Source organism: Meriones unguiculatus, chromosome 7, assembly GCF_030254825.1.
Source record: "Meriones unguiculatus strain TT.TT164.6M chromosome 7, Bangor_MerUng_6.1, whole genome shotgun sequence".
Classification (NCBI taxonomy): Eukaryota; Metazoa; Chordata; class Mammalia; order Rodentia; family Muridae; genus Meriones; species Meriones unguiculatus.
Genome location: NC_083355.1, coordinates 56,549,913 through 56,563,173, shown reverse-complemented (window position 1 = coordinate 56,563,173; position 13,261 = coordinate 56,549,913). Strand labels below are relative to the sequence as shown.

At 37.5% G+C, this 13,261-nt stretch overlaps 1 protein-coding gene across 1 annotated transcript in view; it reads right to left on the bottom strand.

Moving 5' to 3' along the window:
* Positions 1-315: 315 nt before the first annotated feature.
* G2e3 (G2/M-phase specific E3 ubiquitin protein ligase) overlaps positions 316-13,261 on the bottom strand; it is a 39,793-nt gene continuing 26,847 nt past the window's right edge. Inside the window, 3 exon segments of the mRNA XM_060387454.1 lie at positions 316-7,219; positions 7,222-7,467; positions 8,126-8,316. Coding sequence (XP_060243437.1) covers positions 7,179-7,219; positions 7,222-7,467; positions 8,126-8,316 — 478 coding nt within the window. The 3' untranslated portion in view covers positions 316-7,178.

The window sequence follows — 13,261 nt, the reverse complement described above, 5'->3', positions numbered from 1 at the left end:
TCCTAGAAATTACAAGACCGAAGAGACGCCGGGAACTGCGTTTTCTAGATTCCCACGGCAGCAAAAGTGTCCCTTCGGTCTGAGAACAAGAACTTACTGAAAACGTGGCAACTTTCTCAATCCTGTTTCGTAAGCAAAACGTCCCGGCTTTAGTGCTTTGGCCTGCTAGCGTAGAAAATCACAGAAAAGACAAATGGCGAAATTTCCTCCTTTCAGTAGTGCAAAGTGAAAACCACCACCATGATTTTGGGCAGAATTTGGATGATCACAGGTTTGGTACATTTTAAGCCGTGGTATTACGAAATAAACCCCATATTGACCACTTACATAATCTTTTATTAAGGTCAGAATAGATATACAATGACAACTTATTACCAGTTCAACGAATACAACGAAGACATTGCATTAGCGGATAATTCTGAAGCAATTAGAATCTGAGATGAAATCATACTGAACCTTGGCTTTCAAAATTGCATAAAATGGTTAATTTTTTGAAATTAAGATCGCATTTTTTACAGTAAAGACACTGACAAATAAAGTCTTATTTTTATAGTTACAACAGGCTATCTTATTTTAAAAACCACCAAAAAATACCTTAGGCCTAGAACCGGACTCCTTAAAAATTACATCGTCTTTTATTTTATAGCTGGCACATGCATTAAGAAATCAGAATGAAGGTTTTCCTCACTGCTATTATATTTTAACAATCTTCAATGACCTGGGTGTGCCGTGATGAAGAGCTTCTGCCTTAAGAGAAGTATTCTGCATTCTGGTGCTCATGGACTATAAAGTATATGGCTTTTCCACCTTCCAAAATGAGAAGTCAATTTATTCACCTGAGCAGTCCCACTTTAAGTACAAATTTGGCATGAACCATTTCAGTTCCATCACACATTTCTTCAAAGACTATTATAAGGCACATTACCACAAAATACTAAGACAAGGTTAACATTTATACAGAGTGAATGTGTGTGTGTATTTCTGTCAAATAGTGTGCAGTGTGGGAAATAAGAAAAACATATCCTACAGGAGAAGAGTACCCATATAAAATAATCCTTGCAACGCAAGGACCAAGAAAGATATTTATATTGTATTATTATAATCAAAATAAGAATCATGGCTGAAGAGTGTAGTTGTTTATCTGACTGGATTTTTTTTGGATTAAATAATTGAACCACATTAGTTTCGTCATAGAATAACAGCCCAGGACAACTCATTTCTTGAGGAATTCCAAGATCTCTCAAGTTTGAAGAGTAAAGATCTTTGATCTTAACAACTTTAACATTATTAACCTTGTCAGTGGACTATTGATTTAAGACACTAGTGGGAATGGGGAGAGGAGGTAAGTATAAGTTAATAAGGAGAGAGAATATGATCCAAGTTCATCACATACATGCATATATACATAAATGTCACGAGAGAGCTATTGCTTCATACAATTATATGCTAATAAAAAGGAAAAATAAGAAATATGCCTGCATTAAAAGAGAATCATATCCTTATTGGATCCTTAGCACAGGCAAAGACATCAAAGGGGAGAAAACCTCAATTGAGAAAGGGCCTCAGTAGAAATCAGGAAGGGGGCAAGTCTGAAGAGCATTTCCTTAATTAGGGATTGATGGAGAAGAACCTTGCCCATTGTGTGTGGTGCCAGCTCTGGACTGGACTGGAGGTTTTAGGATCTCTAAGAAATCAAATAGGCAGGCCACGCAGAGCAAGATATTAAGTAGCAATCATTCATAGCTTTTATATCAATGCCTCCCTCTCGGTTCCTGCCTTGACCTCCTTCAATGAGGAAGTGACATGGAAGTGTGAGCAAAATAAACCCTTTCCTCCTCCAGGTGCTGTTGGTCACAATGTTTCATCACAGCAATAGCAACCCTAAGGAAGATCAGTCCCAACAAGTTATCTAATTTAGTTTATATGAGCACTTCACATTTAGTGACAAACATTTGCTTAGAAACTTCATTGTACGATTTTATATTTTTTAATTCAAATTTTTGGTGATAGTGTAAATTAAATGCAAGGCCTTACACATGCTGAGAGGGAGCCACTCCACCACTGGGCAACAGCGCCAGCATTGTGTGTCCTGTTTATTTTAAACAGAGTGACTTATAAACTATTTCTCAGTACAATGTCTGGTGCACAGTCGGTTTAGAGCAGATTCTAAAATTTGAAAGCGGACATCGGAATTTTAAAACTGGGTCTCTTTCAAGAGCTGCAAAATTTCCCAAATTACAGATAAAACAAATTCAAGTCATTCATCACTGCTCTTGTGCTTTACATTGCACTACGTGAATCATAGCAACTTTGAAAAAGTAACCATGCCTATCAACAGTCTACATCGTACTCTTTGCTTATAACTGAATGTTAAAGCAATGTCACTGGGAAAAACTTACCGTACACACCCCTTTACAGGTGTGTCTTTAAGGTGTCTTAACATTGGATGAAAAATTTCCAAATCTTCCAACATAATTATGGTCTCAGACAACAGAGACCACACTAGTGGAGGCTTTTGACTTAACCAAACATTTCTTTAAGTTAATGTTAAGAAGTACGCTATAGAACAGGATAGAAACAATCACAAGAAGAAGGAAACAGTGACACTGTAGTTTCCCTGATAAGTATCAGGGAAAGATTAAAAGATCAGTGTAAAGATTAAACTCGAGACCATGCTAACGAAACCTTCAAACCAGAAACATTTTAAAATATGATTGTTTCACTTGAAGAAGTAATTATGCAATTATTATTTACCCGATCTCTCTGCTAAGGCCATGTTTACATGTCAGAAAGTTCAGTAAAGGCAAAATGATACCTTTCCTGTAGCCTGCCGAAGGCTCCACAATCCCAGCCTAACATTGTATGAGGGCTGTGTTAGCTCTTATTACTACCCTAGAAAAATTCTACTTCAAACTACAAGCTGGAAAATAGCACTTTAAAGCTGTGTGGATATAACAGACTAACACTCTAAGAACCAAATACATTAAGACATAAAGATGCAATCTAGCAAAACAACTGAATAAAAGCTATCTGATGAGTTTGAGGTTTAAACTGTTCATAATGGATCATTTCAACTCTTTAGGGAAAAAACCTAGCACAATGTAATACATGATAAAGTAATGCTTTCATGTTAAATGCTCAAGGTAAAGAACTGTATTAGTTCTGTTAAGTACAACATGAAAGGGTCTGTGGAAACAAGAAAAAAAAAGACACTGATTGCAACTGAGCTTTCCTTTGGCATTAAGAAGTGTACTACTATGAAACCCAATCCTGCTTTGTACATGAAGAAAAATGTTGGTTGGCTTTTTTAACTCCCCCTGACTTTTTAAATTGAAAATTGGGCTTTGTCTTACATATATTCACTGATAGATGACAGCATTAGACTTTTAAGGCTACAAATATGAAGATATTACTATGCATGGTTTCTTTACTTATTTATCAAACTATGGAAACAGATCATATGTACTCCAGAAAAGTTTGAAACTTGCTCTGTCACTCCTGATCCTGCAGAGTGCTTGGATTACAGATGCCTTGATGAGACTGTATTTATCTTGAAATGACTTTATTACATGATTTCCTGTTACTCATATAGTTAAAAAATAAATGCTGCTGGTGGATCAATGGAATGAAATAGAAGACCCAGAAATAAACCCACACCCCTATGAACACCTGATTTTTGACAAAGATGCCAAAACCACACAATGGAAAAAAGATAGCATCTTCAACAAATGGCGCTGGTATAACTGGATGTTCACATACAGAAAAATGCAAACAGATCCATATCTATCACCCTGCACAAAATTAAAGTGCAAGTGGATCAAACACTTCAACATAAAACCAGACTCACTAAACCTGTTAGAAGAAAAAGTGGGGAAGAGCCTCAAACTCATTGGCACAGGAAACAACTTCCTGAACAGAACACCTACAGCTCAGTCTCTTAAGATCTACAATTAATAAAAGAGACCCTGTGAAAATGAAAAGCAAAGGGTCTATCAGAAGAAAAGAACAGCCTACAAACTGGGACAAGATCTTCACCAACCCTACATCTGGCAGAGGGCTAATATCCAGAATATATAAAGAACAAGAAATTAAACACCAATAAACCAAATAATCCAATTAAAAAATGGGGTACAGAGCTAAGCAGAGAATTCTCAACAGAGGAATATAGAATGGAAGAGAAACAAAGAAGTGCTCAATATCCTTAGTAATCAGGGAAATGCAAATCAAAACAACTCTGAGATTCCATCTTATACCTATGAGAATGACTACGATCAAAAACTCAAGTGACAACACATGCTGGAGACAATGTGGAGAAAGGGGAACCATCCTCCATTGCTGGTGTGAGTGCAACCTTGTACAACTACTTTGGAAATCAATCTGGCACTTTCTCAGAAAATTGGGAATAGCACTAACTCAAGTTCCAGCTATACCACTCCTGAGTATATACCCAAAAGATGCCCCACCATTCAATAAGGATATTTGCTCAACTGTATTCATAGCAGCTTCATTTGTAATAGCCAGAATCTAGAAACCTAGATGTCCCTCAACGGAGGAGTACATACAGAAATTGTGCTACATCCACACAATGGAATACTACTCCACTATTAAAAACAAGGAAATCATGAAATTTGTAGGCAAATGGATGGAACTAGAAGAGATCATCCTGAGGTAACACTGAAACAGAAAGACAGGCATGATATATACTCAGTTATAAGCGGATATAAGCCATATAATATAGAATAGCCATCTACAGACCTAAACACTAAGCTAAACATTAAGGAGGACCCTAGGGAGGACGCTTAAATTTCATTCAGAATGGCAAACAGGATGGACACCAGAAGCGGTGGAAGAGAGGAAACAGTATGAGAGCCTACTACAGAGAGTCCTCTGAAAGGATCCACTCAAGCGGGGATCAAAGCAGATGCTGAGACTCACAGCCAAACTTTGGGCAGAGCGCAGAGTCTTATGGAAGAAATTGGGAGTGGGATAGAGGGACGTGCAAACATCAAGGGTATTCTCTTCTACCTAGAGGGATGGAATTTTATTTGACTGGAGTAGTTTCCACAGGAGATGCCAAAGAGCTCACGGCATCGAGATTGCTGACACAAGCTGATCTTGTTCAGTTCTTACACCCCTGGTTCCTGGCCTACTCTCCAGCTGTTTGCACTTGCTACACAGTGGGCTTTCTCAAGACTTTATCTTTGGATTCTTTTCTTTCTTTCTCTGCCTTGGAGCTCTCACTTGGTCTTGTTTCTTCCACAAGCTCTTGCCTCCAGGATTACTCCACATAGCTATTTCTGGACACACAGTTTTAAGGGTTTATAGAATGTCGGTCTTCTAGAAAACTCTAGAAGAATGAGTTTTTCATGGAAAACTCTAGAAAAGCTCATTGTGTCCAGAGGCAAGATGCTTAATGTCAGTCAATGGGAGGGTGTTTTTCATTTATCTCAACTTTAAAAAGTCTTTGACCATTTGATACATACACACACACATCTGCAATGTACTGCCATCATATTCTCCCCTCATTCAACTGTCTTCTCCCCCTCTTCCCCCGTGTCCTTCTAATCACCAATTAGGTCTTCTCTGGCTCTGTATTTTTTAAAATTTCGGACCACTGAGCTTCATTAGAGTTGCTTGCACATTCATGGGAAGGGAGTTATTTACCAGAGCATGGACTGATGTACCACTGGGGGACCACACATGGAGAGGACCTAAACTCCCTGCTCAAATGTGGCCAACTGGCAGCTCAGTGTCCATGTGGATCTCTGAGTGAAGGGAGCAGGGGCTGCCTCTATCATGAGCTCAGCTGACTGCTCTCTGACCACTTGCTCCTGATGATGCAGCCTTGCCAGGCCACAGAGGAAGAGGATCCAAGCAGTCCTGATGAGACTGGATAAGCTATGAGCAGACGGCAAATAGCAGAGAACTCTCCCTTTCAGTGGACTAGGGGAAAGGGATGGGGGGGAAGGTGGAAGAAGAGTGGGAGTTAAGGAAGGGGGCTTCAATTGGGTTATATAATGAATAAATTGCGAAGAAAAATTTTTTTAAAAATGATAATAAACATTGCTGGGCACACGGTTATATACCTTAACCTCAGCACCTAAGTGACTACAGCATGAGGACTACAAATTTAGAACAGAAGGGTTCTATAGAAAGACCTTGGCACAGGCAATGAACAGTGAAAAATAAATAGTTTATAATGAATATACAAAATACATTATTTATCTCTAAGTGGCAAAATTAGAGTATTTTTTTAAGTTGTAGTTTTAAATTATTATCTATTTATTGATTATACAAAGTATCTTTTGAAAGCAAAGAAGGTAACTATAAGGATGCTATGGTGAGATCTTACAAATCATACAATGATCTTGATAATAAATAGCTGTTCTGCAGCCAAACCATTTGGTAACCCACAGAGGTTATTCGGACACCTGGATGACACATGCTAAATGCATGGCCTTTACACAATATGCCCTTTAAGGGACCTTCAAGCACTCCTGAAAGCTCAGGGTGCCTTTCAGCCGATGGAGAGCCCATGGATCCCAGAGCTAGTCATTTGTAAAGCTCTGCTTTACAGTGTTTCCAATTAGTCATTATTTAATTATTATATTGGTCACTTAATTATAAAAACAATGAAAAATGCATATCCATATTTTTGATTTATAAGATGACTTAACCAACATTTCTATTTAATGCTTTAAAATAAAGAATTATGACAGCCATCTACATAGTCAGTTCTAAGACAACCAGGAGTATGTAGAGGCAAAAACAAACAAACAAAACAAACAAAGAAAACAAACAAACACCAAAAAACTGCACAAAACTAGAAAAAGGGTGTCATCCTACAGGTGATTCTAATTTATAAAAATCAAGGAAACATTTTTTCACATATCATGCTAATATAGCTGAGCACCTGTACAGCTGAACAGTTTGTACAACCATTCAAAAAATATTCATATTGAAGATATGAATTAAGAAAGCACAGTTATAGAAAGCTATCACCATATATGACTAGAATGCCTTGACCCAAACTTTAGTGGCTCGGGAAGCAAACCATCCCTTTATAAGAGAGCAATAGATTCTGATGAGCCAAGAAGCTGGCTAGGATGTTCAAAAACAATGATTCATACAAATAGTTATCAATTGATGAATAGTAGAAAGGTTTCAATAGCAGACTTTTAAAGATGCACTTCTTCGTTAGAAGAAACATTTATTGTCCAAGATAGTGAGACCTTTCTTCTTTTTCTAGCCTTAGAGCATCTCTTATGGCAAAATCCATATTTTCTTGAAACTCTTTATATGTTTTGGTGATTGGTAGAGCTAGACAATTTCCACATCTGTTTGCAACAGGAAAATCCATATGTAGACATTCAATTGAAGGAGCGGGTTTAAACCCAGCAGGTGGAACAGAACTACAACCGGTTGCAAAAATAAGAATGTCTTCCACTGTTGTTGTAGATTTACCATCTGAAAAGTTACCAATTAAAGAGAAAAGAAAATTAAATCCATGAACCATCCTATTGTCAGCCTAGACTATTTCCCAGCTGGACTAAGAATACTGAAACAACAGATTCTGACACTCATCTAGGGTAAACTAAAACACAAAGTGTGCTAAGCAGTGCATGCAATACCTGAATATCAATGTAGGACTCCAACAACAACAACAAAAAAATCAGACTACCCATTCATGATAGACTTCTTTTATGGAATCATTAGAATAGCTTACAACTAAATAGCAAAGACCAAAAAGTTAAAGGAAATTAATTCAAAGTAAAAATGTTCTTTTATACAATGAAATAAGTAATGAGTAGTATTAACAAATACTAACAGCATAATGAATAAAGTGAATATAGAATTCAGTTTGACTTTAAGCTGAAAAAGATGAAATAGAAATTAGTTTTAAGACTGTTTTTGCCATTAAGGTTTTAGGTTCTTGTTTTATTTAAGAAGAATGCTCTCCATCCTAAGCTGTGTGTATATGTATATTAGTGTATTCAGGATCTTCTTTTTTTTCATCACTTCTAGTTTATGCTTGCTTCCTTTGTAAATACACATAACAGATTTGAGTCTTAATGGCAAGAGCAAAATCCAATAACCATATTGAAAAAAAAAAAAATTCACATACCTTCTATAGCCTCTAAGTAACTGTTCCAAAACCTCAAAGTTTGAACATCTGATAACGCACGTATTACGAAGAGGTCACAAAGGTTTTTTGCAGAGAGTTTCTCAGGTTTACAACAGAGGATGTTATAAAATGCTTCTGGGTAAGTTTGAATTTTCTCTAAAACACCAAGTGTTTTCAGACCCTGTTTAAAACTTGAAGAGAGAAATAACAAGCCAATGAATACACATGTGTGTTTTATAGCATATTTACCTAATATTTTATAAACATATGATTAAAATAAACAAATAAAACACCCGAACAAAAGCTACCACATGCTTTCAGATATGAGATAAAATACCAGGATATACTTCCAAACCAACAAGCAAATGGATTAATGATTATTTTATATCACTTGTCTTTCTAGTTTTACAACTGTATTTTACTGAAAGTAGTAAGTACTATTTTACATGGTTGGAAAATCTGTTTTTACACTATAGAGTTGTTAAATGAAAATCCTAGGGATAATTCTCTGTAAATAATGTGGTTCAGAGGTCTGGAAAGCAGTGACTATTGCCAGTGCTATTGATTGCCTACAACCAACTGTATGGTAAAGCCCTACTGATACAGGTACCAGGAACCTTGACTGCAAGAATTAGGGAAATCACAATCTCCAGCCTAACAGGAAATGACTTCCCTGCTGATTAGCTTTCATAGTCTCAAAGGTGCTATGCAGGGTGCTGAGGGAGAAAAGCCATCAATGGTCTCAGCCAGCAATGAACCACCCAATCTACAATAACCTACCAGGCAAGATTTGAGTACCACAGTGGCAATGGTATGCTGGGGGTTAGTCCATCATTTTGGATTTGAAGCTTGCTTTGCATAACTTTGGACAACTGGTATATCAAATCAAAACTCATGCCACAGCCACTAGAAGGGAACTACTCTTATTTTGTTAAGCAGTCAGACTGTCAAACTGTCATCTAAATTTATGTTTATAGCCATAGATCTGGATTGTTCTCAACTTTGGTGAGGGAAGCTTTATTTTTTGCGGTGAACAGCAGAGACTCATACTGGATAAAGTGCTCAGCCTTAAATGTAACACCTGTATCAGGGCCCCCCTATTTCCCCTCCCTCCCATCCCCCATACCACTAGTGCCAAGGCAAAGAAGGAGAAAAAAATGTAAGGGCTGGAAGATGAAAAAAATTGTTATATAATCTGTCTCAGGATATGACATAGCTGTTGTATTGAAGAACTCACAAAACCTGCTTCGCTGTAAGCTGTAATCTTCCAGCATGGAAGGGGAAGAGTGGTTCACAGGCCCTATTACTAGCTGAGGAACTACTTGCAGCTGTTGACAGATGGGGAGGAAGAGTCAGTTTTCTTTGGGATTTCAGCCACTGGTAGGTTGCCCATGCTCCAGCATCTGCCCCCACATCATGTGCATACTGGCAGCAATAACTAGACTAAGAGAATTAAGAGACAGATGGGGGTGCTGGGGATTCGAGGCAGCAGCGGAGGAGCACGGGTGAGAGATGGGTACAATCAACGTACACTCTACGCACATACGAAACTTTCGAGGCTACTACAGTGCAGTCATCTAGTAATGACAGGAAGAAATAAACCTTAATCACATAAACATTTGAAATTAAGACAAAATGAAGGAAGATATTTTAATACACACGACAGATAAATAGGTATTTGTAAACAGAAATTTTTCTAAAAGACAATGCATTAAAACATCAGCAATAATGCATGGGAAATAAAGGCTCTGGGAAGCCCCAAAGAAACCCAATCCCATTAACATTACAATCTGAACCACAAATAAATGGTATTATTCAAAAGTCAGTAAAGCTCCATTTTGAGGTTAACTTAAGTCTCCATTTTCATAACTATGAAGTCCTACCCACTTCCTATTCTTAAATCTTGTTTGCAAATTTCTCAGTATACCTTAGCTACAACGTAAAATAAATAAAATAGATATTATGGGTCTGTGCAACAAGTGGGGAAACCTTCCAAGTACATTTCCACACTGCTGGCCCAGCAAGGTGCCAGAGAAAACTCATACAGAAATGAGTTAAGTGACTGTCTCCATATCCTCCTCCCTAGTACGTGTATTTACAAACAAAAATAAAACAAGCATCAGAGACAGAATTAACAGTAAGGATTTTGAGATGAGACCATCCAGTTTATATTATTAGTCGTGGCCCTAAATCCAATGATACAAGAAATGACATACCTATAGAGGGAAAGGGCATGACAGTCAAGAGTTCAAGGTTACACTATCATAAATGAAGGGATGTCAGATACCAGAACAAAATTTTTTCCTCAATATCTCAGAAAACCTGAAGCTCTATCATACGTGAATCTTACACTTCTGTCTTCAAGAATTAGGCAACAAGTACCTGCTGTTGTTTTAAGCCATTCAAGGGCTATGGCCGCCTCTATTGGGAAATGCTGTCTACGCTACCTGATTTATTCTATGTACAAACACTGTCCCAACACCCTTCCTTGGCTCTTCGTCCCAACACTTCTCTCCACTCAAATGTGGGAAGCGCTTTCTCTCAGAAGTCCCAATAAGCTTGAGAATCAGAAACTTCAATGTGAAGCTTTTGTTCACTTCCTTATGACTGGCAGAAAATAAGTATTATAAATTCCAAGCTCAATGACTGCTAACTTGCTGGCACAAATAAAAATACAACACAAACAAACAAGCCAAGCTGGAACAAGGTTTGGATATTTTCAAAACATCCCTAGAGAAATGGCACCACAACATCGGGGAATAAAAGTAGAAGCAGTGAAGGCAAATGAAATGTGAAAGGGCAAACAGACTAATAAGTGGGTGAGCACGTGGGAATGCAAAGCCTAACATCTGCCATGTTTTGGAATAAGGAGTAACTAACCACCATGGCGAAAGTTCTTCAGTTCCCTTGTTTTTGTAGAGAAGGCTTTTTCCCAGTGACCCAAAGCATCTGGTGTGTCTCCTCAAAGCCAGAAGACACTGCCCTACAGCCTGGTGCACTCTAGCAGGAAATAGTAACCTCTGTTCTGGGGCCCCACTAAGACCGTACTCTGGGGAGGGGTTTACACAGCTTCAGGGTACCTCAGTAATTCTCATAGTTTTTACATAAAACTTGGAGTTAGTCTTGAGCTTTTTTCTTCATGTTTCTTGATATTGTGACTCCTATTTATCATTCAGGTTTTAATCTGAAGACAATAGTCTGATCTAGCCTACTCACATACATGAAAAGACAAGTGAATGACAATGATTTCATGTTCTTAGCAATGAAAGCCAATAAACAGATTTAGTGCTAGAAGAAAACTCTCTGTGTGTGTGTATGTGTGTGCACATATAATTTAGAAATCCATTTCTAATAAAAATAAAAATGAATTTTGGATATTAAATATAATTTAAATTAATATATAGTATTCATAATCTTAGAGTTAGAAAATATTTGGATATACTTAAAAGTTATGTGTTAAACTGAAGTGCTAAAAATCTAAATGCACATCAATTTGATTGATGGGGGCAGAAAATCAAACTAATATAGCATAATAATGAATTCTTAAAAAGCAATCAAACAGAAGAAATGCATCTAGATGTACCACCAGCACACCTTTTTAATTCCAGCACTCAAGAGGTAGATGAAGGTAGATCTCTGAGTTCAAGGACAGCTTGGTCTACAGACTGAGTTACTGGGTTCCAGGACAGCCAGGGATACACAGTGAAACCCTGTCTCAATGTTTTTGTTTTGTGTAAACAAATTTTAAAAGGAAAACAATAACGATGTCCAATCATGGCTATGGAGTAGTATATAGACTATACTGTCGAGTTTTAAAAAAGAAAGAAAAGAATGGCCGACTTACATGTCTAATAAAATTAATGTATATAGATTTGCTATCATTTAAAATTGAAGCAAATGAAGGAAAAGGACAAGGCCCTAGAAAGTTGGCTCAATGGTGAAGAGACTGTATGCAATCATCAGGAAACAAGCCAAGCAAACAGCACATTCCCATAGCCCTAGTCCAGGAAGATAATGAGGAGGCCTAGCAGAGAAAATGTTTATGGAGAGATCCCAACTCTAAAGAGCAGATGAGGACTGACGGAGGACAGCAGCTGCCTCTGCTGGCTCCACTCATGCACACATTCACACACAGGACAGGAAAAAAAGAAATAACGAAAAACGATTACTTCATAAAGGGACAGAAGACAGAGGTCATGAGGCTGAAAACTGTGCTCCTCCTTCTGCATTGAATACATGATAGTTAATGATAGTTAAGTATTTTAGAAGCACATGGATATTTATATAAAAGTTTAAAATAAATCAATAACAATTAAATAAGAAATTAAAATGAAATACTCAATTTACAGTACAGCTACCCAGAGAACAACCATATTTAAAATTGTCCAGCTCTGCACAGAAGAAAACAACTTCATTTTGGCACCATATTATTGGATTTGAGACTTGCTGTTGATGAAATGTCGAATTAATCAAGGAAGTAATTGTGTTCTTAATTCTTCAGTATCCATTAAAAAAAATCAATTATCTGTGTATGGCTGGCTTTGCGTCAATATATGACTGTGAGCCATCTAAACAGTACCCAGAGGCCAGAAGAGGACATTGGACAATTTTGTCAGAGGCCATGTGGTACTGGGAACCAAACCTGGGTCTTTGGCAAGAACACCCAAGGGCTCCTGACTGCTGAGCTATTTCTCTAGCCCAGCAGTTCTCAACCTGTGGTTCAGGACCCTTACAAGGTCACATGGCCAATATCCTGCACATCAGATACTGACATTACAATTCACAACAGTAGTAAAATTACAGGTACGATGTAGCAATGACATAATTTTATGGTTGGGGGTCACCATAACATGAGGAAGTGTATTAAGCGGTTGCAGCAATAGGAAGGTGGAGAACCACTACTCTGGCCCATAATTCTACAGTAATCTTAAGAATTAAGATTGAACTGGGATTGTTGACTAGACGTAACAGCATACATCTGTAATCTTAGCACTTGAGAGGTAGAGGTAACACAGTTTAAAGACTTCCTCAGCTACGTAAGAAGTTGGAAGAAAAAAAAAAACAATAGAAAATAAAACCAAATGCTATGTTTAAAAAAACAACAAAGGAGCAGGAAGAACCTTGTATACCAATTAA